At 39.9% G+C, this 25,634-nt stretch overlaps 2 protein-coding genes across 2 annotated transcripts; both read left to right on the forward strand.

Moving 5' to 3' along the window:
• Nucleotides 1–58: 58 nt before the first annotated feature.
• On the forward strand, nucleotides 59–4,910 carry LOC107871433. Its single transcript, XM_016718364.2, has 3 exons — nucleotides 59–333; nucleotides 2,186–2,249; nucleotides 4,045–4,910. The coding sequence occupies exons 2-3, from the start codon at nucleotides 2,242–2,244 to the stop codon at nucleotides 4,550–4,552; spliced, it is 516 nt and encodes a 171-aa protein (XP_016573850.1). The 5' UTR covers nucleotides 59–333; nucleotides 2,186–2,241; the 3' UTR covers nucleotides 4,553–4,910.
• A 2,067-nt stretch (nucleotides 4,911–6,977) lies between these two features.
• Nucleotides 6,978–16,514, forward strand: LOC107871432 (vacuolar protein-sorting-associated protein 33 homolog). Its single transcript, XM_016718363.2, has 22 exons — nucleotides 6,978–7,116; nucleotides 7,200–7,239; nucleotides 9,047–9,127; nucleotides 10,096–10,290; nucleotides 10,385–10,495; nucleotides 10,597–10,662; nucleotides 10,783–10,890; nucleotides 10,993–11,037; nucleotides 11,688–11,744; nucleotides 11,889–11,983; nucleotides 12,434–12,485; nucleotides 12,639–12,695; nucleotides 12,781–12,843; nucleotides 12,930–13,036; nucleotides 13,792–13,914; nucleotides 14,028–14,109; nucleotides 14,205–14,275; nucleotides 14,443–14,523; nucleotides 14,926–14,983; nucleotides 15,099–15,160; nucleotides 15,887–15,980; nucleotides 16,112–16,514. Exons 1-22 carry the CDS (start codon nucleotides 7,064–7,066, stop codon nucleotides 16,199–16,201), a joined length of 1,791 nt encoding a protein of 596 aa, XP_016573849.1. The 5' UTR covers nucleotides 6,978–7,063; the 3' UTR covers nucleotides 16,202–16,514.
• The last annotated feature ends 9,120 nt before the right edge of the window (nucleotides 16,515–25,634 follow it).

Consider the following 25,634-nt stretch of genomic DNA (forward strand, 5'->3'; position numbering starts at 1 on the left):
CATTTTTTTTTTCTTTTATTTTTTGGGGGGTGAGGGGTTGGGGTTGGGGGTGGGGGGTCAGTGTGAAAGTCAAATTTAGTAGGATTTCATGTAGGTATTTTAAATATCGAGAGTTAAATTACACCAATTTTGATTAATATTTTAAAATATTTATCCTTTTTATCAAACAAAGAAATAAGGGTGTAACTGTCATTTTCAAATAACTTTAGGGTAAATCTATATATTTTTCCAGCCCAAAAAGAAAGTAACAAATTACTGATTCTATATTTGAAAACAAATTGAAAAAAAAAAAACATGCAAAAGGGTACCTCTATGTAGAGTTTAGTGAAAAGGGTAAGTTTTGAATTTTTGATTATGTTAAAGTTTTGTTTAATTGCATTATTAATAGATGAAATGACCTAAAGATTTGATTTTGAGAAATGGGGTTGTTGTTTCTTGATTGGTAATTTATATTTAGTGACTGAGCTTTGTTTAATATTTTGGAATTTAGAGAAAAGGGTAAGCTTTGATTATGTTTAAAGTTCTGTTTAATTGCATTAAAGATTTGATTTTGAGATATGGGGTTCTTGTTTCTTGGTGGATGTTTACATTTACCGACTTAACTGCATTGAATATTTTGGGTTTTTGGGAAAATTGAGGTTTCTTGATTTGGAATGTAAGTTTGTTTTGTTCATTCATTCCAAGCTATAGGCAGTGGTGGTGTTGGTGGGGTGGGTGGTGGGTGGGTGGGTGAGTGGGGTGGGGGGAAATTGAGGTTTCTTGATTTGGAATGTGAGTTTGTTTTGTTCATTCATTTCCAAGCTACAGGCAGTGGTGGTGGTAGGGTGGGTGTGGGGTGTGGGGAGGTGGTAGTGGTGTTAGAAGCAGTGGCGGAGCCAGGATTTTCGTTAAGGAGGTTTAAAAGTAAACATACGAACTAGTCGAAGGGGGTTCAACCTCTACTGTATATACATAAAAAATAATTTTAACTAATTTCAACTATGTATAAATAGTAAAAATTTTCGCCGATCCAAGTGTAGCTCTGCCCCTGGTTGGAAGAATTGAGGGAGGGGGTAAAAGTTAAAATGTGTTGGGGTTGATGAGGTGGCATGACACGCGGTATCCACCTCATCGATAGGGTGGAGCCAAGTAGGGCTGAGGGGGTTTGTTCGAATCCCTTTTGCCGAATAATTACACTGTTTATACATGACTAAAATTATTACTTATGTACTATATAGAGATAAGCATCCAGTACCCCTGAACTATGGTCAAAGTTACTACGGCACACTCCAACTTCATGAGGTCCTATTACCCCCCCCTCCCGGCCTCAATTTTAGCATATTTTGTCACCCTTTTGTGTTGATGTGGCACCTTGCGTGAAGTTAAACACTTAGGCACGTGAAGGACTGCCATGTGCCATATCAGCTAAAAAGGTATTTTAGTTCGGGGGTAATAGGACCCCCATAAAGTTGGAGTGCGTCGTAGCAAATTTGGTCGTAGTTAGGGGGTACTAGATGCTTATCTCTACTATATACTATGTACAGTAGATGTTGAATCCCCTTCGGCTTGCTTCATGTGTGAAAAATATTTTGAACTCCCTTAGTGAAAATTCTGGCTCCCGCCACTCCTCAACAAAATGCGGCACTGGGATTGGGTGTCGGCCTTGGATAGCGGTAATGGTAACGGAGGTGAAGGGGAATACATGAGTCGCTTCAGTTACTTTGGGGGTACGTAGTTTTGCAGAAAAGTATAACGGTGGATAAAATTGATCCTTTTAACTTAATAGAGGGGAAAATTAGGTTCTGTTTCCCTTTCGATGTTCTTCATCTTCTCTAAGTTATCGGACTTCTAGCTAAGTTTACATGTATTATCAACTGAGCAAAATGCTCATCAAAATATCAGTTGTATGGTTTGCCTGAATTTGATATCAGCTGAGCAAATGTTGTTTCAGGAATGTGGTATTCCCTATTAATTGAAAATCAGTAAAATGATCTTTGCACGTTTGTTCTTTTTTTTCCGGCTGCTTCAGTAAATTTACGCTTCTTGAACAATTCGAAGTTGAATACAGTTCTTAGATATCGATGCTTTATGAAAACTTGTGCAGTTTGTGTGGATGACATAGTAATGTGATATCTGCAGTTTGATAATTGCTGTTTATTTGAAGGAATTGGCGATCCAACTAATGGATGTGTATTCCGTTTTTCAGATTGTGCATGTGATGCTGTCGGTCAACTTCAAATTAGCTATCCGTGGACATGATATATGTCCAGGTAAGATATTTAATGTTAACGAAACAATGAAATTCATGTGTCCCCAAAGGACATTTTTCTACCTCCGAAACAAATTTGAGTGCTGTCAGTAAAATGGAGTGTAGTTCTTGTTCATAGATGATTTGTTGTTACAATATAAGTAATCACGACAAGCTGCAACTTCCAGTTTGTGATTTTCTCAAGAGATGAATGATATTTGATTGAGTCCAGATTATGCGCTTGCCGTTGTGTGTTGAACACAATCATGAGGGAGACCTTATGGTTGGCGGTTATGTTGCTCGGACTTTTCAAAAATGTTAACGGGTGCATGTCAGATTCTCCAAAAAAGTGTATTTTTGAAGAATCCGACACGGGTGCGGCATCAAAAGTGAAGAGTCCGCGCAACTTAGGTTGGCCGCATTAGCTAAATTGCTAAAACTGTCCATATTATCACTTTGGTCCATCTTGATTGATTCTATTATCTGAATAAGAAAGTGTTCAAAAGTGAACTTCTTTACTCACTTTTTTCCTTTTGGATGGTACGATACACCCTTGTGGTGGGGCCCTTCCCCGGACACCGCGCATAGCGGTAGCTTTAGTGCACCGGGCTGCCCTTTTGGTATGAAAATCCGTCTGGAGCCGACACTTTGGACCAACTGCAGCCTTCGAAACTCAGGGAATATAGGCCTGCCATTGTACCCTTCTCCATTTAAATACTCCCTCCGTTTCATAATAAATGAATTGTTGGATTTTGACACACAGATTAAGGAAAAAGCATTAAATACATAAATTTAACACAACTTTTCATTTTTACCCCTAAAAAAGAAAAAGTTGACCTTGTAATACCTTTTCAAAAGTTAATTGGTTGTCAAATCATAAGGGTAAATTTGGAAAAAAATTCAATGATTTACTTATTTTGAAACACTAATAAATACCCCAACAATTCATTTATTCTGAAACGAAGGGAGTACTGAATTTAGTTCGTTTGGCATGGACTTGAACGTGTGACCTAAGAGACAAGTGTCTTAACCTTTGTCAGTTGAGCTAAAGCCAACACGTTGTAGTTGAGCTTTAAATAGTAATGGGGACAACAAGAGGACACATGAAGGGTCACTTTTCGGACTTCATTTCTGATGGGTATTATTAGAAATGTTATCTACCGGGAACTACTTTATACTGTTACACATGTAAGGTTTGCGCACACACTACCCTCCGCGACCCCATTGGTGGGGTGGGATTACACAGGGTATGTTGTTGTTGTTGTGGTCGTTGTATTGAACTCAATTGTTACGAAAGATGGAGATGATGGATGTCGTATGTGTAGTCTAAACTAAGGTTGTTATTCTTTTGTTACTTTTGGATTGGTGCCGATCTTTTCTTCAGAGTGCTAAGGTCACGGGTTCAAGCCTTGGAAACAGCCTCTGGCAGAAATGCAAGGTAAGGCTGCGTACGATACACCCTTGTGGTGGGGCCCTTTCCCGGACACCGCACATAGCAGTAGCTTTAGTGCACCCGGCTGCCCTTTTGCTTTTTTTTTTCAACTGAGTAGCTTTTCGTTTATTGTAAGTTCAACTTATACTTGTTTGCGTGAACTGCCTACTGACGCTGATAGAACTGCGGTCACCAAAATTGGGTAGCGTTAAAATCGTTCGATCAAATTTCTTGTGCAAGTATAGTATCTAATGCCAAATACCTGCTTGAATATACCTGCAAGTTTTATATACTGTGCTACGCTGAGCGCTAACTTCTTATTGTTAACATATCGAAGAAATTTTCAATTTTAGAACTCCGACTAATTGTTTTGTCTTACCACCAGCGATGAAGAGCATTTGGCGTTCCAGAAAATGCATGGTTTTTCCACAGTTGACGGCTATGTAGAGATAACCAAGTCCTTGGCAGACATGATAAAGTTCATTGCAAACGAGCCCTCAGCCGGACTTTACTACGTTCAACAGCATACCCAGAGTGCAGTACCCAACCTTATCAGTCTCACTAGCAATATCGAGGGAAAATCTCGTCAAGTGACTTTGCACGCAGCAGATTCAGAGGATTCTATCATCACGATCAGGTCAATGAAGGAGTGCGGCCTCCCTATTGCTAGCGAAATGCTGAAAGGTCTCGGACATTCTCTAGATGTTGTGTCTGAGTATCAGCCAAGAAGTAGATTTATAAGTCGACCAAGTTCAAGTTTCCGGATAGGGAAAACTATCTCGTGGAATCCTGCTACTTGGGGTGGTCGAAACACAAGTCCAGAGCAAGACGGTGAGAAGAATGCTGATAGTATTTCAAATGTTTTCAGGTCAGCGAACGCGAGGAGTCCATAGATTCTAAACCAGCCAAGAATGAGCCATTCTGTGACCTGTTCTAAAGAAGCGACGTTAGCACCAGATGTAGGGCCCATTTTGTGGGTGGCGCTCCCAACAGGATTTTCTCCATAAGCAGGCTCAAACCCGAGAGCGCTGGTCAAGGGTGGAAACGTTGTTATTCTTGAGCCAAACTGCTAATGTGCTACAAGATTGTGTACATTTAAATAAGAGCATTTTCTATGATGAATTTTGTTGTGATACAAAAACAATAACAACAACATATCCAGGCATATTCACATAAAGTGTAATTAGTTCTACCACTACCTCAGAAGTTCTGAGGTAGAGAGGTTGTTTTTGATAGACCTCGTTTCACAAAGTACAAGGCTATGAAAAGTAAGGTGTACTTAATTGTTTGGAAAAATAACATAAACATGCACCTTAATTTATCATATTTACATAAATCTCTACCTTTATAAAGTAATTACAAAAATCTCAACTAATTATGTAACTTCATTGGATGTATCGGGAGCTCATTATGTATCTCGACTGATCCAAAATCGAAAAAAATCTACCGGGAGCTAATATCTTTACAAAGAAAAAATTGTATCTTCATTGAATGTATTATGTATCTCAATAGACCCAAAATCGGTAAAAATATATCGTGAGCTAATTATGTATCTTTACAAAGAAAAAATGTATCTTCGTTGGATGTATTGTGTATCTCGACAAATCCAAAATCGAAAAAAATCTACTAGGAGCTAATTATGTATCTTTACAAAGAAAAAATGTATCTTCATTGGATGTATTGTGTATCTCGACAGATCCAAAATAAAAAAAAAAACTATGTCTTTATTGGATGTATTATGTATCTCGAGGGACCCAAAATCAAAAAAAATATATCGGGAGCTAATTATGTATCTTTACAAAGAAAACATGTATCTTCATTTGATGTATTGTGTATCTCGACATATCCAAAAAAAAAAAAAATGTATTAGGAGCTAATTGTGTATTCTTACAAAGAAAAAACTATGTCTTTCGTTGGATGTATTATGTATCTCGGCGGACCCAAAATCAAAAAAAATATATCGGGAACTAATTATGTATCTTTACAAAGAAAAAAAATACATCTTCGTTGGATGTATTATGTATCTCAACAGACCCAAAATTAAAAAAATATATTCGGGAGCTAATTATATATCTTTACAAAGAAAAAAATACATCTTCGTTGGATGTATTATATATCTCAACAGAATCGAAATTGAAAAATATATATGGACTAATTATGTATCTTTACAAAGGAAAAAATGTAAGTTTATTGAATGTATTATGTATCTCGACAGATCCAAAAACAAAAAAAAATATATCTGGAGCTAATTATGTATCTTTACAAAGAAAAAAATGTATCTTCGTTGGATGTATTATGTATCTTGACAAACTCAAAATAGAAAAAAATCTATCGGAAACTAATTATGTATCTTTACAAAGAAAAAAAAGTATCTTTGTTGGATGTATTACGTATCTCGACAGATCCAAATCGAAAAAATATATCGGGAGCTAATTATGTATTTTACAAACAAAAAACTATATCTTCATCGAATATATTATGTATCTCGACAGATCTAACAACAATAACAACAACATACCTAGTGTATTCCCACATAGTGGGGTCTGGGGAGGGTAGAGTGTACGCTTACCATACCACTACCTCCGGTGAAGTAGGGAGGCTATTTCCGATAGACCCCCGGCTTAGGACCGATAACAGTATAACAAACACAAAACATAAATGAATATAAACTAGTACAGTATGCAAAATAAACTAACACTGCTAGCCGTAAGATAATACTACAACCACAAGATAATACCAAAAGCTATCAATCTGAAACCATGTCGACAGGATATATTATGTATATCGATAGGACCCAAAATCGAAAAATGTATCGGGAGCTAATTATATATCTTTACAAAGGAAAAACTATATTTTTGTTGGATGTATCAGAGGTTAATTATGTATCTCGATAGACCAAAAATTAAAATTTTCAATAATTATACAAAATGTCAAAATTTTTCTATAACTAAACTTCAAACTATCAAAATTTATGTTATTTAACATTTTCTAAAATTCCATTAGAGGCCAATAAAATAAATGTATTGAGAGCTAATTATGTATATTTACGAAGAAAAAAATGTATCTTCGTTGGATGTATTAGGTATTTTGACAGACCCAAAATCGAAAAAAATATAACAAGAGCTAATTATGTTGTATCTTCATTGAATGTATCGGTAGCTAATTATGTATCTCGACAAATCCAAAATTGAGATTTGAGTAATTATGCAAAACGTTGAAAATTTTTGTAACTAAGATCAAAACTATCGAAATTTATGTTCTTTAACATTTTCTAAAGGCCCATTAAAGGGCCCAACAAATAAAGCCCATACAAAAAGCCCACATATATAAGCCCCCACCTCTCCGCAAAGTTGCAATCATTAATCAACAGAGAAAACCTCGAGAGCTCAATCGATCGATCGAAAATGGCGCAAGTTCCGAATTTAGATAATGCACCGATAAATCTGAAATCATTAAGGTACAATTACTTATGCATAATGTACTACTATTTTTATTCCCCAATTTCTGATCATTTTCTACTTAATTGATGACTTTTTGCAGAGATCAATCGCAGAAAGAGCTGATTACGATTCTGAAAAACGTGAGTTTTCGTCATATCTCTTTTTCCGCATTTTCCGATTTTGATTTTGAAGAAATTAATGAGTCAATTGTCAAAAATTCGACTTAGGTGTGTGAGTTTCACTGCACTGTCACGAATTATTTATCAAAATAAACTATAATTATCAATTTATATTACGAAAGTGAGCTTTCGTTATTGCTCTTTTTTCTGCATTTTGAGATTTTGATTTTAAGAAATTGTTGCTTTTTCTACTGATTTTTTCGTGAATTTATGAGTTAATTGTAAAAAAAAAAAAAACAGCGAAAGTATCTGAATTTTCGAGTTCTATCTGGTGTGTGAGTTTATTCCTCTTTTTTGGCATTTTGAGATTTTGATTTTAAGAAATTGTTGCTTTTTGTACCCATTTTTTCGTGAATTTATGAGTTAATTGTAAAAAAAACAGCTAAAGTATCTTGACTTTTTGAGTTCCGTAGCTGAATTATCTGGTGTGTGAGTTTATTCCTCTTTTTCTGCATTTTGAGATTTTGATTTTTAGTAAATTTAAGAGTTAATTGTCAAAAACACACTTAAGGTATTCCCATTTTTTTAGTTTCGTAGCTTAATTATCAGGTGTGTGAGTTTATTATTTGAACTGTCACTGACTATTTGTTAAAAGTACACCTCAACTATCAATTGTTTATTGCTTTTCTTTTGGCATTTAAAGATTATGATTTTTTAAAATTTGTAGCTTTTTATACTATTTTTTTGGCTAAATTTATGAGTTAATGGTCAAAAATACAACTGACGTATTTTGTTTTTTCGAGTTTCATAGCTGGTTATTGGGTGTGCGAATTTCCTAGCACCATTATCACTAACTATTCATCAAAATGCATCTCAACAATCAAACGTTTCCGTTTCCTACCTGAATGATGAATGATGAAGAATGTGAGCTTCATTTGCTCTTTTTGGGGTTCAGAGATTTTGATTTTTTTAAAAAATTATAACTTTTTGTACTGATTTTTCATAAATTTATGAGTTAATGGTCAAAACATAGCTAAAGTATCTCGGTTCCTCTATTTTTGTATTTAAATTCTGGTGTGCCAGTATTCTATCTGCATTATTACCTACTATATTTATTAAAGCATATGTCAACTATCAAATTGTTTACTATTGCTCTTTTTCGGCATTTAGAGATTTTGATTTATTTAAAAATTGTAGCTTTTTCTACTTTTTTTCATAAATTTAAGAGATAATGGTAAAAAGCACACTTAAAGTATGTTGTTTTTTGGGTTTTGTATATGAACTATCATGTGCGTGATTTTAACTATCTCCAACTATGTGTCAAAACACATCTCAAATATCGATTGTTTCCATTGGTAGAAAAAGTGAATAATTGATAGTTGAGTTGAGGTATGTTTTGATAAATAGTTAATGATAGCTCAGCTAGGAAACCACATACATGATAGTAATCTATTTTTTTCGAGTTTCATACCTGAACTATGTGCGAGTTTCCTAATGAACTATAACCAACTATTTATGTGAAGACACCTCAACTAACAACTGTTCACTTTTCCTATACCTGATTGATGGTGATTTCAATGATGATAATTCAGGTAGAACAAGTGAAAACAATTGATAGTTGAGGTATGTTTTGTTAAATAGTTGGTGATAGTTTATGTAGGAAACTCACAAACCTAATGTTTCAAGTAGGAAACTCGATAAATCGGAATACTTTAGGTGATAATTTAGATATGAAACTCGTTAAAAGGGGACACTTTTGGTGTGCTTTTGACTATCAAATTTGACTGAAAAATGGAATCTTTAATTGATTTTTTGTTTGGAGTTGCAGATTCGAGGGAAAAAGTGTTTGGTAATTGATCCTAAGCTTGGAGGTTCACTCTCTCTTATTGTACAGAGCTCACTTCTCAAGGCAATTCTCTCTCTCTCTCCCTCTTCATAATCAGTTATTCACTTTACTGAGATTGAGCTGAAATTTTGAGTTCTTGCACTTTTTTTTGTGGGTTTATTGCAAAATTTTGCTTGGTTGAATATGTCATTGTTTTTGAGATTTTGAAAATTGAGTAATGAAATCTTCAATTTTTTTTTGAACACATTTGACTCCTTTTACAAGAACTTCAAGAAAACAGAACGAAATAGGAGTAGTACTTTGTCTCTCCGGTTCGAAATATGAGGTCAAGTTATAATCCTCTGTGTCAAGTCAAATATTGATTGTTGGAATATTTGCAACAGTGATTCCTAGTTTATTGAGTTAAAATTTATTCGGCATCCTAGCCAGCCAGCTTGTATGCCTCAACTAATGCACGAGGTACTTTTTATCTTCCACTGCCACATGTACCTTGTAACTTTGCCCTATCAAAGTCTAGAGGAAAGAGATTACTTTTTTCTGTGTTTGCATCTGTTGGAATTTGAACTGGGGTATCTCATGATTTGTTCCAACCTATGGACGGCTAGACCACACTCTAGAATGCGAAATGAAATTTACTAAACCTGTGCAGTTTTAGGTCCTTGAAATTTTAAACTATCTTGGGTTATAGTAAGAAGGGAAATACTGGCACAATGATAAGAGTTGTCGTCGAGTGTCCGTGACCAGTGGAACCTACCTCTTGAGAAAATGCAGCCCGGTCATGGTCTGGCCCTCCTCCTCAGATCCTGCGCATAGCAGGATCTAAAGTGCACCATGCTGCTCTTTTCTGGGTTATAGTTAAGACAACGAATTGATGCCAGAGAAAGATGTTCTGTATGAATTGTTAAATTCAACACTTTACTCAGGAAAAAGAACGTTTATTTTGCTGAGACATTGGGTGGAAAACATGATGATTTGTGAACTAGCTTCTTTTTCACACTATTTTCTTTTCTGGTTTTCACCCGTATAAACAGGAGCACGGGGCTGAATTGCGGCATCTTAATGTTGAACCAGTTCAAACTGATTGCACAAAAGTAGTCTATCTTGTTCGAGCCCAGCTTGATTTGATGAAGTTCATTTGCTCACACATCCATAACGATATCTCCAAAGGGATTCAAAGGGAGTATTTTGTTTATTTTGTCCCTCGTCGTGCAGTTGTATGTGAGAAGGTTAGCCTTTTTCTTAGAATATGAAAGATAAGCTTCTTCTAAGGATTTCCTTTGGCATGTTTTTCTCATTAACAATTGTATGTGATCTTGACAGATACTTGAGGAAGAAAAAATTCATCACTTGTTGACTATAGGCGAGTATCCCCTTTATCTGATTCCGTTGGATGAGGATGTTTTATCCTTTGAACTTGATGCTGCTTGCAAAGTATGTCTATTCCTCATAGTTTGATTCAAAGAACAGATTATTGCACTTTTTTTAAAGGTTGGTACTTGGTATATGTAAAAATAGTTCCATTTATATGTCAGGAACACCTAGTTGATGTTGACACTACCTCCCTCTGGCACATAGCAAAAGCTATCCATAAACTCGAGGTGCTCTTTATGTTTACTTGATATAACTAACTGCTAGTTGAATAGACTTCATTTTTTTTAAAGGAAAAGTAGGTTCAGCATAAACATTTTCTAACAGCTTCTTGGTTATTGAGAATGTAGTTTTCCTTTGGACTGATTCCAAATGTGAGGGCCAAAGGGAAAGCATCAGTTCGTGTTGCTGACATTTTAAATCGGATGCAGTCGGAAGAACCAGTGAACACATCTGAGGTAACACAAAATCTTAAGTCTACTAGAATAAGATCATACATCAAAAATATGTGGGCACCATACATTGTCACAAAATAATACCAATTTTATCTTTTACTGCAGATGGGTGTGCCTGAAATAAATACTATCATACTTTTGGACAGAGAGGTAGCACACCTTTTCTTTCTTCCACTCAGCCCTCCCCCTGCTCTTCTCTCGTTATATTTCATATAATGCAGTTATAAAAGTAGTATAGGATTGTTGCGTGACCTCATGGGTTATTTGGTAAAGATGAGACTTAATTCTAGGATTTTCTCGAAGGTTCATGCTAGTTTATCATATTATGTTTTCAACAAATCGATGTTGCTGCTCTTTCTAGAATCGGCAGTGATTGTCATTCTATTGGGTAGGATAGTATTGTGTGTGTTTTTTTTTTTTTTTTTGTTGGTGTGTGTGTGTGAGAGAGAGAGAGAGTTTAGACAGAAAAACAAAGGTGAGAGAATATGCTGTAAAGATGAGGTTCATCTTATCATACGCTTTCAACTTGCTTTGAAAAGAGTACCCTCTTTTATTTGCCTCATATGCAAACAGTTAGTAATTCCTCAGGTCTAATGCTACTTGATATAGTTTTACTCGTATTTTTTCATACAGTCAGTTAAGCTCTATGTTACTTTGGTTTTATTTATAGTTCTCTGACCTTCCTGGTTGTGGAAATACTGTGGTTACTTGGTTGGTGTGTTTTGAGTTGTGTAACAATATTCTTGTCTCCTTCATATCCATTTGTCACTGTGTTTTGAAGACTTTCCTGGTTTGTGCAGGTGGATATGATCACTCCAATGTGTTCACAGTTAACATATGAAGGGCTGTTGGATGAGGTAAAAGTGATATTCTTAGAATTGCTATGGATCTGTATCTTTAGAATATTGTCTAGGCAGCAGTGGTCTGCAGCTTCTAGAGCAATAAACAGATTATATATGCTGTGAATATTTTTAAAGCTATCTCTAATAGGCTTCATGCAGTTTCTTGGTATCAATAATGGTGCCGTGGAACTAGATTCATCTGTTATGGGTGTCCAGCACGAAGGCAAGAAAATTAAGGTTCCCCTTAATTCAAGGTAAACTAGTTTAATTGCAATTAGGTGTCACAGGTTACAACTATGTTATGCTTTTTGGCTTTACCTTTTTCATACCAAAGAAAAAGAATGTTATGCTTTTGAGGGATAATGAAGAAATTTTAATGATGTAAGTTGGGTACATAAAATTTAGAGAGCAATAAATTGGTGTGTGATTCTGGTGATATACTTCATGTTTCTTTTCTGTGTAACGTGATATTCCCTCGATTTTCATGCATGCAGTTCTTCTGTTTCTTTTATTCTCTCATATACATTGCAGGTCTTTGTCTTGTTCATCAGTATAGTCAGATGTGACCCCACCCCTGGGAAATACATAATCTACTATTTTTTTTTTTTTTAAAAAAAACAAAGATTTTTCTTATTTTAACTTTCTTTCCGTGTTTTGGATGTTCTATTTCTCTGTTGTGAAATTTTAATTCGTTGTGTTTGTAGTGACAAATTGTTCAAAGAGACACGAGATCAGAACTTTGAAGTTGTTGTCCAGGTTGATTTATTTTCTCGCCATTTCCTTTAAGTACACAATCTAGGTGACTTCAGCATACACATCAATCTATCATGCCCTATCATAAGATTCACTTGCTCATCTTCTTTCCTTAGTCTTCTATTTCTTTAATTGTCATTTGCAGTGCGATTGCAGGTTCTACGTCAAAAAGCAACTTCCATGAAGCAAGATTATACAGAGATGCAGACCACGGTTAGTCAGTAATCTTAGATGTGCATATCTTAGCTTTGCTATTTCGATAATTGACTTCTGTGTTACGTTCTTGTATTATATGTAGAACCAAACAGTTTCCGAATTGAAGGATTTTGTCAAAAAGCTTAACTCATTGCCGGAAATGACAGTAAGAGTTTTTTTTTCTTATGTTTGATTCTACAAGGATCATAATTACATTAACAATGTTATAACATTACTGTCTTTCCGTTCCAGAGACACATAAATCTTGGTCAGCATTTAACTACGTTTACATCCAAACCATCATTCCTTAGCCGACTTGATATGGAGCAAACTCTTGTTGAGGCTGAAAGCTATGATATGTGAGTAAAATGAAGCTTTTCATTCTCCTGATCGTTGACTTTGGTAGTTTTAGTCTTTTTGACCATATCAACCTTTCAGCTCTCTTTCAAATATTCAATGGGCACTCAGAAGTTTCTGTTGCACCGAGTGTTTGGCTTGATGCAAGCAAGTCCAATTTTTGTTGGCAAGAAAAAATTCTTTGCATGCATGATTGTGTGTTTGTGAGCAAGGGCATGCAGCGTACTCACTGCTTTCTTCCTTTTTGTCTTTTTATTGTGTGTTAAAGAAACATGATTATTCATTCTCAAAAAGAAACATGATTATGATTCAATCAGAAGGCAAACAAGCATATACAACATGACAGCTGCAGAGCACACTTGACCAGTCCATATTAAACCATCCTAAAGAAAAATGAAGATATTCTTCTCAACAAATGCCAAGTTCTAATGCAGAAAATAATTACTTAGAGAAAAACTCCTGCAATACCATCGACTCATGTCTTGCACTTAAATTACAGTTCTTTTCCATTTGCAGAATTCATGAGATAATATTGTTACTATTAATTTCTTTGAAATTTTGATTTTATCATCTCTTGCTTTTCAAGCAATGATAGTCCATTGGAGGAAAGGATGATTAGAAGAAGGAGAATATATATGTGCTGAAAATGCAAGAGAGGAAGGGGTCTATGGCGTCTGGCGTTACCCCTTTCCTTTTTTCTCTTAGGTGAAAGTTTTCATGTTCTATTTGCTTACTTTTTCCTCACTGGTTAATACAGATGCTTTGAGTACATTGAGGAGATGATCCATAAGCAGGAACCACTTATTAATGTTCTACGTCTTCTCATCTTGTTCTCAATAACAAATTCAGGGCTTCCCAAGAAGAATTTTGACTATTTGAGGTAAGTTTACTCAGATAGTAGCTGTTTTATTAATGCATGACATGGCTTCCATACTTTACGTATCACCATGTGAACCTCCAACTGACATGTTAAACTTCCATTCCTTTTGTTAGGCGAGAACTGCTTCACAGCTATGGCTTTGAGCATATAGCAACCTTGAGTAATTTGGAGAAGTCTGGACTACTCAAAAAACAGGTTCATTCATGGGTTTTCATTACAAAATGTTGCTTTATTGAATCAGTGAAATTTGTCAGCACTGTTCTCTCTATTAACTTCCCTCATAATTGCAGGAGACTAAAAGCAACTGGATAACAATTAAACGTGCTTTGCGGCTTATAGTGGAGGATACTGATACCGCTAAGTATGATATTATTTTGAGCTTGATAAAAGATGCTTTCCCTTCCCTCTCTTGAAACTTAAAGAATATGGCCATGGATTTGAAATGGGTTCTTGCACAGCTATCATTATGATCCCTGCTGTACCATTGCAATCATTTTTAACATTTAATTTGATCTCTGACAAATACAGTCCCAACGATATATCCTATGTCTTCTCTGGGTATGCACCTCTCAGTATTCGCCTGGTTCAACATGCAATTCGATCTGGGTGGTGAGATATTCTTCTTTAGAGATTTTCTGTGTTATATTGTCCGCCTTAACATTCCTAATTCAAATAATTTGTAATTTCTATGAATCTGGCTGCTTTAATGATTTTGACAAGATTCCTTGTGATTCACTGGAATAAGATACTTCTATTCCATGTAATTCTAGAGTTGGGCTTCATTACGTTGAGAAGTCGTTATGGAATTAAGTCCTTGCAAGAAGAGTTCACTAATTCCTCTTTTTGCTGTTAGAAATCTTTCCACTGTTTAATTAATTGATTTCCTTCCTCCACTGTCCACCATCATGTGTTTGGCTAACTCCACTATCTCAGCAAATGTCATTTAAAACAGAGAGCGAATATCTTAATCTCAGTCCACTATTTATGACATCTGTAGAATTTTATATTCAGGCGCCCTATTGAAGAAATATTGAAGTTGTTGCCAGGTCCACACTCAGATACTAAGAGGGTAAACTTTTAGTTTTCTGTTTATATTTTGTTCTTGACATGGATTTTTCCTTTTTTGGATCATCTTATGATGGCATACAACTCTTAATCTGTTGTTTTGGCTTGTTTCTCTACAGGGTGGATTTTCCAGCAGTCCATCACTGGACTCGTTAAACGGGTCTTTGCATAGCTCAGACAAGTACGTATCGAAAGAGCATCCACTAACTGACCTGTAACATTCCCTGGCCAATAAAACACTGTCAAAAGAAAGTATATGTAGTTTCTAGGTACATGTCATTATTACTTAAATCAGAAAGGCTTCTAAATGCCGAAAAGTAAGTTTGGTTATTGAACTTAAAGCGATCTTGATAAGACTATAGTATGAATGATTTTTCTAGTTGGATGAGATTGAGGCGAGGTAAATGATAGTGAACTTGGGAGTGTGATCAGACCAATAAAGCGAATAAGTTGATAGAAATCTGTTTGGTTGTTAACTTTACATTGAGAAGAGGATAGTATGAATCTTGTTCAAAATTGAAGTGAGAATGACATGAAGAAAATGAAGGTGAGAACTTGATATCACTTGTCTTGCAAACTCTCGAATAGGCTTACTCAAAGTAGAAATTTTATTGTTGTATTACGAATGGGATGATAAAAGCAGAGAGGGACATCCTAGTGATGGCTGCTCTTTGGACATCCTAGTGATGGCTGCTCTTTGTCATTATGATTTAGAAACTACTAGTTCTTCATTTGAACATTGTTTTGTTGCTATGTGTTATACCTTCTGTCTTTGCTCTTACATTTGAAAAGTTGCTGGACCTTATATTTGTCGTGATGCTAATTTCATGCAAGCGTAAAGCTGAATATTTCTTTTATCATCTTTGGGAAGTATAAAAACCTTCTAATACCATTGATGATATTCCAGAGTTGTTGATGGAAGGCGTTCTTTGGTTCTTGTCGTTTTCATTGGTGGAGTGACGGCTGCAGAGATCTCTGCTCTTCGCTTCCTGAGCTCCCAGGTCAGTCTATGAAGTCTTAATCATGTAAATTTATTATAAGAGTCATAATTTCCCAGTATTGTATCAAAGATTTCCCTCGTTGGAAACACTCTATGGGAAAAGGAACCAACAAAAAGTTAATACTGTAACAGGAAGGGATGGCATATGACATAATTGTAGCAACTACAAAAATTGTCAATGGAAGCACATTGACAGAAACATTTGTGGAGAAATTGGGATGACTTTGCCAAGATTTATTTGGTTAATTTTCTCTTAGAAATGCGATAGGGACGAATAGTTTTTGGTGCTGCATTATATGTGAGATGATCGAGTAGACTTATTGTTCCTAAGATAGTTCTCTCGTGGCCATTTGTCAACATCAGTTCTGCACGGATTTGTAATGAACACAACTATGCAATCCTTCTTTAAGATGTAAGCTTAGAATGCACCGTGTGCTTCGAGTGGTAACGAGATTGAAGTGTGACCGGTTTGTTATCTAAATTATGTTTGAGCCTTTTGAGCAATTTAACGGAACAAGGTGCGCTATTATCTTCAGTGTATCCCTCTTCTTTGTACCTGGATTTGCTACGCTTGAGCTGAGGGCATTTTGGAAACCTCTCTAACTCCCCGAGGTAGTGGTAAGGTTGCACATACTTTACCCTCTGCATACCTCACTTGTGGGATTTTACTGGGTATGTTGTGTTTTTATAGCTTCTGTATTTGCTCGAAATAGTGCCACTTCAAAAATATTCCAATATATAGTGAGAATTTCGATCTTGTAACATATTAACCGAGACCTCTCATAAGAAATTGGATCCTAGAGTCGTGAAATGCATCTTATTTCAAGTCTTAACTACGAGTGTATCTCATAAACTACAGTGACAATTATTTTTGTGGTTATTGTGGAGGTCTTTGATAATTTGGTCAAAATTTAAATTTACGTAAACTCGAAAATTACAAGGCCGATCAGCTAATTAAGTAGCTTATGCAATTAATATTGCAACAGTGGAATCATATGAACTTTGATGATAATAGAAATTATATGCTACTAATAGAATAGAAAGATCCGATCGGTAGTATTAGGACCGATCCAAAATTTTAAGTTTATGTGTTTCTACGATGACTTCGAATACTTGAAATGCTTAATGAATTTCTTAATGCATGTACGAGGCTTGGACAAAAGTTATTAAATTCACGTGAATTTATAAGTTTATAAGTTTTCATGTAGATCCACCTCTGCAATATATAGTAATGATATTTTTATGTGCAATATGTTGATCAACTCGTTTTTTATCTAAAACATCGTCAGATATTACTCCTTATATAATTTTGATGCATCTATATTTATTTTTAAATCAAAAATACAATTTCAAATTTTAATTTGAAGACAAACTAATCTTTTTGGCCAGCCATTATTTTTTCAGAATTTTAGAAAAGAAAATTCGGACGTGTCTATCCCCAGAAATTTCTATGCTAACGCACATGGAAAAATTGAAAAATTTGCAATTCTTGTTTTTTTTTAATTTTTTGCTGCTTGCCTCTCTGAAATAATCCTCATCATTTAATGGGTCTTCACAAGCGCAACTATGTGTTTTCGACAAAATATCATTTTGACGCACCTATCTCCTGAAATTCATTGACCAACACACACAAACTAAAATAATCTGCTATTCTTGTTTTTTCACTGTTTGTCCTAGAACAGGCTACATTCGTTTCTCCGAAGCAACCTTTATCATTTAATAGATCATCACTGGCACAACTATAAGTTTTAGGCAAAAAATTATTCCGACACACCTATCCCCATAGGCAAACTCACATGAAAACTGAAATAATTCACAATTTTTGCTTTTTTCGCATGTTTGTTCTAAAACAGGCAACGTCTGTATTTCCAAAGCAATCCTTATCATTTAGTAGGTTATCACAGGTGTAGTCATGAGTCTTCGACAACAAATCATTCTGACGCACCTATTCTAGAAATTTATAGGCTATCACACGAAAAAAATCAAAATAATCCACAATTTCTGTTTTTTCACTTGTTTGTCCTAAATAAGCTACATCCGCCTCTCTAAAGCAACCCATATCATTTAAGTCGTCATGGGTGCAACCATCAGTTTTTGACAAAAAGACATTTCGATGTACCTATTCCTAGACATTCATACGCTAACACACACGAAAAAATTAAAATAATTCGCAATTCCTGCTTTTTTCACTCATTTGTCCTAAAATAAGCTACGTTTGCCTCTCCAAAGCAATCCTTATAATTTAATAGGTCATCACGGGCGCCACCATGAGCTTTTAGAAGACACATCTATCCCTAGAAATTCATTGGCTAACACATATGAAAAACTAAAATAATATGTAATTCTTGCTTTTTCGCTCGTCTATCCTAAAATAGGCTATGCCTGCTTCTCCGAAGCAACCCGTGCCAGGGCTCTGGACTCAGCCCAAAAATCGTGGGCTAACATCCACCGAATTAGGTCGAAAATGGTTCGTTCGCACCGTTTTGCCCGTTTAACCACCCAAATGGCCCCACCGACCTCACCGAACAACCTAGAGCTGTTTCACAACCCGTCGAGCCGGTGGTTGATATTTTTGCCTAAATCATGCTTGGGCCCTGATACCACCCCGAGAATCTTGGGCTAAAACACACCTAATTGGGCCGAAAATGACTTGTTTGTGCCTTTTCGCTCGTATGACTACCCAAATAGACCCACCGACCACGTCGAACCACCGAGAGTTGCTCTAAAGCTCGGTGAGTGACTGTCGATCGAGTTTTGGCCAAAATCATGACCGGGCCCTAGGCCCACCACGAGAGCTATGGGCTAACACCAATCGAATTCGGGCGAAAACGGCCCATTCACGTTGTTTCGCCTGTTTTACCACCCAAATGGCACCACCATTAGACTAAAACTCCATACTAGGCCGCTCCTTAGCTTGCCTATGCAGTTCGGTCGATTTTTGGCCTAACACACGCTTAGGCGCCGGGCTCACCGTAGAAATCATAGGCTATAGCACACTGATTTGACCCTAAAATGGCCCGTTTGTGTCGTTTGGTCCATTTGACCACCCAAACTGCCTCGCTGACCCCAAAGGCCCATACTAGGCCGCTCCCTGGCCTGCCTGGGACAGCCCGATCGATTTTTGGTCTAAAATATGCCTGGGCTCGGGCTCACCTCAAAAATCGTTGGCTATAGCACACTGATTTGGCCCCAAACTGGTCTGTTCGTGTCGTTTTGATCGTTTGACAACCCAAACTGCCCCGCCAAACCTAAAGGCCCACACTAGGCTGCTCCCTAACCCAACTGGGGTAGCCCGATCAATTATTGGCCTAAAATACGCCCGAGCCTCGAGCCCGCCTAGAAACCGTGGGCTATAGCACACCGATTTGGCACGAAATGGCCAATTCACGTCGTTACGCCTATTTGACCACCCAAACTGCCCCGTCGATCCTAAAAGCCCATATTAGCCACTCTTCAGCCTCCTTGGGGCAACCCAAACGATTTTTAGCCCAAAAGAAGCCCTGACTCACCCCAGAAATCGTGGGCTTCAGCACACGAATTTGGCCCAAAAATAGCTCGTTCACACCGTTTTGCCCGTTTGACCATCCAAACCGCCCCTCCCACCCCAATGGACCATACTAAGCTACTTCCTAGCCAGCTTGGGGAGGTTCATTGATTTTTGGCCCAAAACATGCTCGACCCTCGGGCCCACCCTAGAAACAGTGGGCTAAAGTATACCAATTTGGTCCGAAAATGGCCCGTTCGTGCTGTTTCGCCTGTTTGACCACCTAAACCACCCCTCCAAACTCAATGGCCCACACTAGGCCGCTCCCCAGCCTGTCTGAGGTAGTCCTATCAATTTTCGGCCCAAAACACAACCTGGCCCCGGGCCTACCTCATAAATCGTGGGCTATAGCACACCGATTTGGCTCAAAAATGGCCCGTTTGTGCCGTTTCAACCGTTTGAACACCCAAACCGCCCCTCCCACCCCAATGGACCACACTAGGCTGCTCCCCTACCTGCCTGGGGCAGCCCGATTAATTTTTGACCCAAAACATGATCGAGCCTTAGGCCTACCCCAGAAATCGTGGGCTATAGCACACCAATTTGACCATAAAATGGCCCGTTTGTGCCGTTTCACCCGTTTAACCACCCAAACTTCCCTTCCCACCCCAATGACCCACATTAGTCCCTCCCCAGCCTTCCTGGGGTAGCTCGATCAATTTTTGGCCCAAAACATGCCTGAACCCCAGGCTCACCCCAAAAACCGTGGGCTATAGCACACCGATTTGGCTTAAAAATGCGCCATTCGCACCACCCAAACCGCCCCTTCCACTCCAATGGCCCACACCAGGCCGCTTCCTAACTTTCCTGGGAAGCCGATCAATTTTTGACCCAAAACACTCCCGGGCCTCGGCGTGGCCCCAGAAATCGTAGGCTATAGACACCGATTTGGCCTGAAAATGGCCCGTTCGCACTGGTACGCTCGTTAGACCACCCAAACCGCCCTCCCACCTTAATGGCCCACACTAGGCCGCTCCCCAACCTGGCTGGGGAAGCCCGACCAATTTTTGACCCAAAATACGCCCGGACCCATCCCATAAATCATGGGCTATAGCACACCAATTTGGCCAAAAATGGCCCATTCACACTATTTTGCCCGTTTGACCACCCAAATTGCCCCTCCCACCCCAATGGCCCACAATAGGTCGCTTCCCAGCCTACTAATGGTAGTCCGATCTATTTTTGGCCCAAACACACTCGAGCTCTAGGCCCATCCCAAAAATCGTGGGCTATAGCACATCAATTTGGCCCGAAAATGGCCCGTTCGCGTTGTTTCTCTCGTTTGACCACCCAAACTTCCCTTCCCACCCTAATGACACACACTAGGCCGCCCTCCAGCCTGCCTGGGGGAGCCAGGTCAATTTTTGGCCCAAAACACGCCCAAGTCCTGGGCTCACCTTGGAAATCATAGGCTATAGTACGTCGATTTTCCCTAAAAATGACTCGTTCGCGCCGTTTCGTCTGTTTAACCACCCAAATTGCCCTTCCCACCCCAATGGCCACACTAGGAAACTTCCAAGCCTGCATAGAGCAGCCCGATTGATTTTCGGCCCAAAACACGCTTGGGCCCCAAGCCCACCCCGGAAAATTTGGGCTATAGCACACCAATTTGTCCCCCCATTTGACCACCCAAACTGCCCTCCCACCCAAAAAACCACAAAGGCCCACACTAGGCTGCTCCCAGACTGTTTGGGGCAGCCCGATTGATTTTTGGCCAAAATCACGCCCGACCCCTGCGCCCACTTCAAAAATCGTGGGTTAAAGCACACCGATTTGACTCGAAAAAGGTTCGTTCATGCCATTTTGCCCGTTTGACCACCCCAGCCGCCCAAAAACCTACAAAAGCCCACACTAGGCCGCTTCCCAGCCTGTTTGGGTCAACCCAGTCGATTTTCGACCAAAATTACGCTCGATCTTTGGGCCAACCTCGAAAATCGTGGGCTATAGCAAACTAATTTGGACTGAAAATAGCCCGTTCGGGCTGTTTCGCCTGACCAACCTAACCGCCTACAAAATCATAAAGGCCCACACTAGGCCGCTCCACAGTCTGTTTGGGGAAGCCCGATCGATTCTTTACCAAAATCATGCCCGACCCCTGAGCCTACCTCAAAAACCGTGGGATATAGCAAAACGAATTAGCCCAAAAATGGCCCGTTCATGACGTTTCGCCCGATTGACCACCCAAACTACCAAAAAACCCACAAAGGCCCACACAAGGCCGGTCTCCAACCGATTTGGGGCAGCCAGGTCAATTTTTGGCCAATATTATGCCCAGCCCTTGGGCCTACCCCATCCCTCGGGCCTACCTCAAAAATCGTGGGCTATTTTGTTCACCTATTTGGGTCGAAAATGACCCGTTCGTGCTGTTTCGCACATTTGACCATCCTAACCGCCCAAAAAACCACAATGGCCCATACTAGGTCGCTCCCCAACCTGTTTGGGACAACCCGGTCAATTATTGGCAAAAATCACGCTTGGACCCCGGGCCTACCTAAAAAACTATGGGCTATAGCACACCAATTTGGCCCAAAAATGGCCCATTCATGCTGTTTCGCCCGTTTGACCACCCAAAAAACCCCAAAGGCCCACACTAGGCCGCTCTCCAACCTGTTTGGGGTAGTCCGGTTGATTTTTGGCTAAAATCATGCCCGGCTCCTTGGTCCACCCCAAAAACCATGGGCTATAGCACATTGATATGGCCCAAAAATGGCCAGTTCGCATTGTTTCACCCGTTTGACCACCCTAACCGCCCAAAAAACCACAACCACACTACGCCGCTCCCCAACCTGTTTGGGGGAGCCTGGTCGAATTTAGGCCAAAATCACACACGTCCCTTGGGCCTAACTTAAAAATCGTGGGCTATAGCACACTGATTTTGCTCGAAAATGGCTCGTTCGTTCTATTTCGCTCGTTTGACCACCCAAAACGCCCAAAAAACTATAAAGGCCCACACTAGGCTGCTCCCCAGCCTTTTTGGGGGAGCCCGATCGATTTTTTGTTAAAGTCACGACTGGCCCCCGAGCCCACCCCAAAAATCATGGGCTATAGTACACTGATTTGGCCTGAAAATGGTCGTTTCGGCCCTTTGACCACCCAAACCGCCCAAAAAACCACAAAGGCCAACACTAGGCCGCTCCTCAGCCTATTTAGGGCAGCTCGATCGATTTTTGGCCAAAATCACGCCCGGCCCCCGGGACCAACCCGAAAACCATGGGCTTTAGCACACCAATTTGGGCCAAATATGGCCAGTTTGCGCCGTTTTGTCCGTTTGACGACCCAAATCGCCCAAAAAACCACAAATGCCTACACTAGGCTGCTCCCCAGCAGGTTTGGGGTGGCCCGGTCAATTTTTAGTCGAAATCAAGTTCGACCCTAGGCCCACCACAAAAATCGTGGGCTATCGCACACCAATATGGCCCAAAAATAGCCCGTTCGTGCCGTTTCACCCATTTAGCCACCCTAACCGACTAAGAAACCACAAAGGCACACACTAGGCCGCTTTCCAGCTTGTTTTGGGTAGCCCAGTCGATTTTTAGCTAAAATACCAATCGTCCCCCAGGCCTACCTTAAAAATCGTGAACTATAGCACACCAATTTTTCCTGAAAATGGCATTTTCGCGCCATTTTTCCAGTTTGACCACCCAATCTGCCAGAAAAACCACAAATGCCCGGACTAGGCCGCTCCCTATCCATTTTAGGGCAACCCGATCGATTTTTGGCCAAAATCACGCCCAGCCCTTGGGCCCACCCCAAAAATTATAGGCTATAACACACCGATTTGACCCGAAAATGGGCAGTTTGCGTCGTTTCGCCCGTTTGACCACCCTAACCGCCCAAAAAACCATAAAGGCCCACACTTTGCCGTTACCCAATATTTTTAGGGAAGCCCGATCACTTTTTCTCCAAAATCATACCCAACCCTCGGGCCTACCTAAAAAATTATGGGCTATAGCACACCAATTTAACCAGAAAATGGCCCGTTCGTGCCGTTTCGCCCGTTTAGCCACCCTAACCGACCAAAAAACCACAAAGGCCCACACTAGGCCCTTCCCCAGCCTGTTTTGGGCAGTCTGGTCAATTTTTAGCCAAAATCACGACAGGCCCTCGGGCCTACCGCAAAAACCGTGGGCTATAGCACACTAATTCTTTCCTAAAAACGGCCTGTTCGTGCCATTTTGCCCGTTTGACCACCCTAACCGCCCAAAAAACTACAAAGGCCCACACTAGGCCGCTCCCCAGCCTGTTTAGGGAAACCCAATCATTTTTGGCAAAAATTATGCTCGGCCCCCCGGCTTACATCGATTTGGCCCGAAAATGGTACGTTCGTGCCGTTTTGCTCGTTTGACCACCCAAACCGCCTAAAAAAAACAAAGGCCCTCACTAGGCCTCTCCTCAGCCTGTTTGGGGTAGCCCGGTCAATTTTTGACCAAATTCACGCTCAGCCCCGAGCCCGCTCCAAAAACCGTGGGTTATAGAACACCAATTTATTCCAAAAATGGCCGATTTCGACCACCCATACCACCCAAAACACCACAATGGCCCATACTAGGCTTCTCCAAAGCCTGTTTGAGGCAGCCCGGTCGATTTTTGGCCAAAATCATGCTCGACCCCTGGGCCTACCTAAAAAATCGTGGTCTATAGCACACCGATTTAGCCTAAAAATGTTCCGTTCACACTGTTTTACCGGTTTGACCACCCAAACCTCCCAAAAAACCATAAAGGCCCACACTAGGTCGCTCCCTAGCATGTTTGGGGAAGCCCGACAAATTTTTGGCCAAAATCACACTCGGCTCCTGGGCCCACCCCAAAAATCGTGGCCAATAGCATACCGATTTAGCCCAAAAATTGCCCATTCACATCGTGTCGCTCGTTTGACCACCCTCACCACCCAAAAAACCATAAAGGCCCACACTAGGCCGCTTCCCAGCCTATTTGGGGTAGCCCAATCAATTTTTGACCAAAATCATGCCCGACCCCCAGGCCTACCTCAAAAATCGTGGGCTATAGCACACCTATTCAGCCCAAAAATGGCTCGTTCACGTCGTTTCGCCTGTTTGACCACCTAAAAACCATAATGGCCCACATTAGGCTGCTCCCCAGCTTGTTTGGGGCAGCTCGGTTGATTTTTGGCCAAAATCAAGCCCAGCCTCTAGGCCCACCCCCAAAACAGTGGGCTATAGCACATCGATTCAGCCTGAAAATGGCCCGTTCGCGCTGTTTCACCCGTTTGACCACCCAAATTGCTTAAAAGAATAGAAAGGCCCACACTACGCCACTCCCCAACTTATTTGGAGCAGCCTGGTCAATTTTTGGCTAAAATCATGCTCGGCCCCTGGCCCTCCCCAAAAATCGTAGGCTATAGCACACCGATTTAACCCAAAAATGGCTCGTTCGCGCTATTTTGCTGGTTTGACCACCCTAACCACCCAAAAACCATAAAGGCCCACACTAGGCCGCTCCTCAGCCTATTTGGAGTAGCCTGATTGATTTTTAGCCAAAATCATGCTCGACCCCCGAGCCTACCTCAAAAACTGTGGGCTATAGCGCACCGAATTGGCTTGAAAATAGACCGTTCGCAACGTTTTGTCTTTTTTACCATCCTAACCGCCGAAAAAAACCATAAAGGCCCATACTAGGCCGTTCCCCAGCCTGTTTGGGGCAGCCCGATCAATTTTTGGTCGAAATCATGTGCGACCCCCAGGCCTACCATGAAAATCATGGGCTATAGCACACCGATTTGGTCCAAAAATAGCCTGTTCGCGCATTTGAGCACTCTAACCACCCAAAAAACTATAAAGGCCAACACTAGGCCATTTCCCAGCCTGTTTGGGGCAGCCCAGTAAATTTTTGGCAAAAATCACGCCCGACTCGCGGGCCTACCTAAAAAATAGTGGGCTATAGCACAACGATGTTACCTAAAAATGGCCTGTTCGCGTTGTTTTGACCGTTTGACCACCCAAACCACACAAAAAACCAGAAAGTCCAAAATTACGTTGCTCCCCAACCTGTTTGGGTAAACTCGATCAATTTTTGACCAAAATCACACCCGACCATCGAGCCCACCCCAAAAACCGTGAGCCATAGTACACCAATTTGGTCCGAAAATAGCCC

This window comes from Capsicum annuum, chromosome 5 (genome assembly GCF_002878395.1).
Source record: "Capsicum annuum cultivar UCD-10X-F1 chromosome 5, UCD10Xv1.1, whole genome shotgun sequence".
Taxonomy (NCBI): domain Eukaryota; kingdom Viridiplantae; phylum Streptophyta; class Magnoliopsida; order Solanales; family Solanaceae; genus Capsicum; species Capsicum annuum.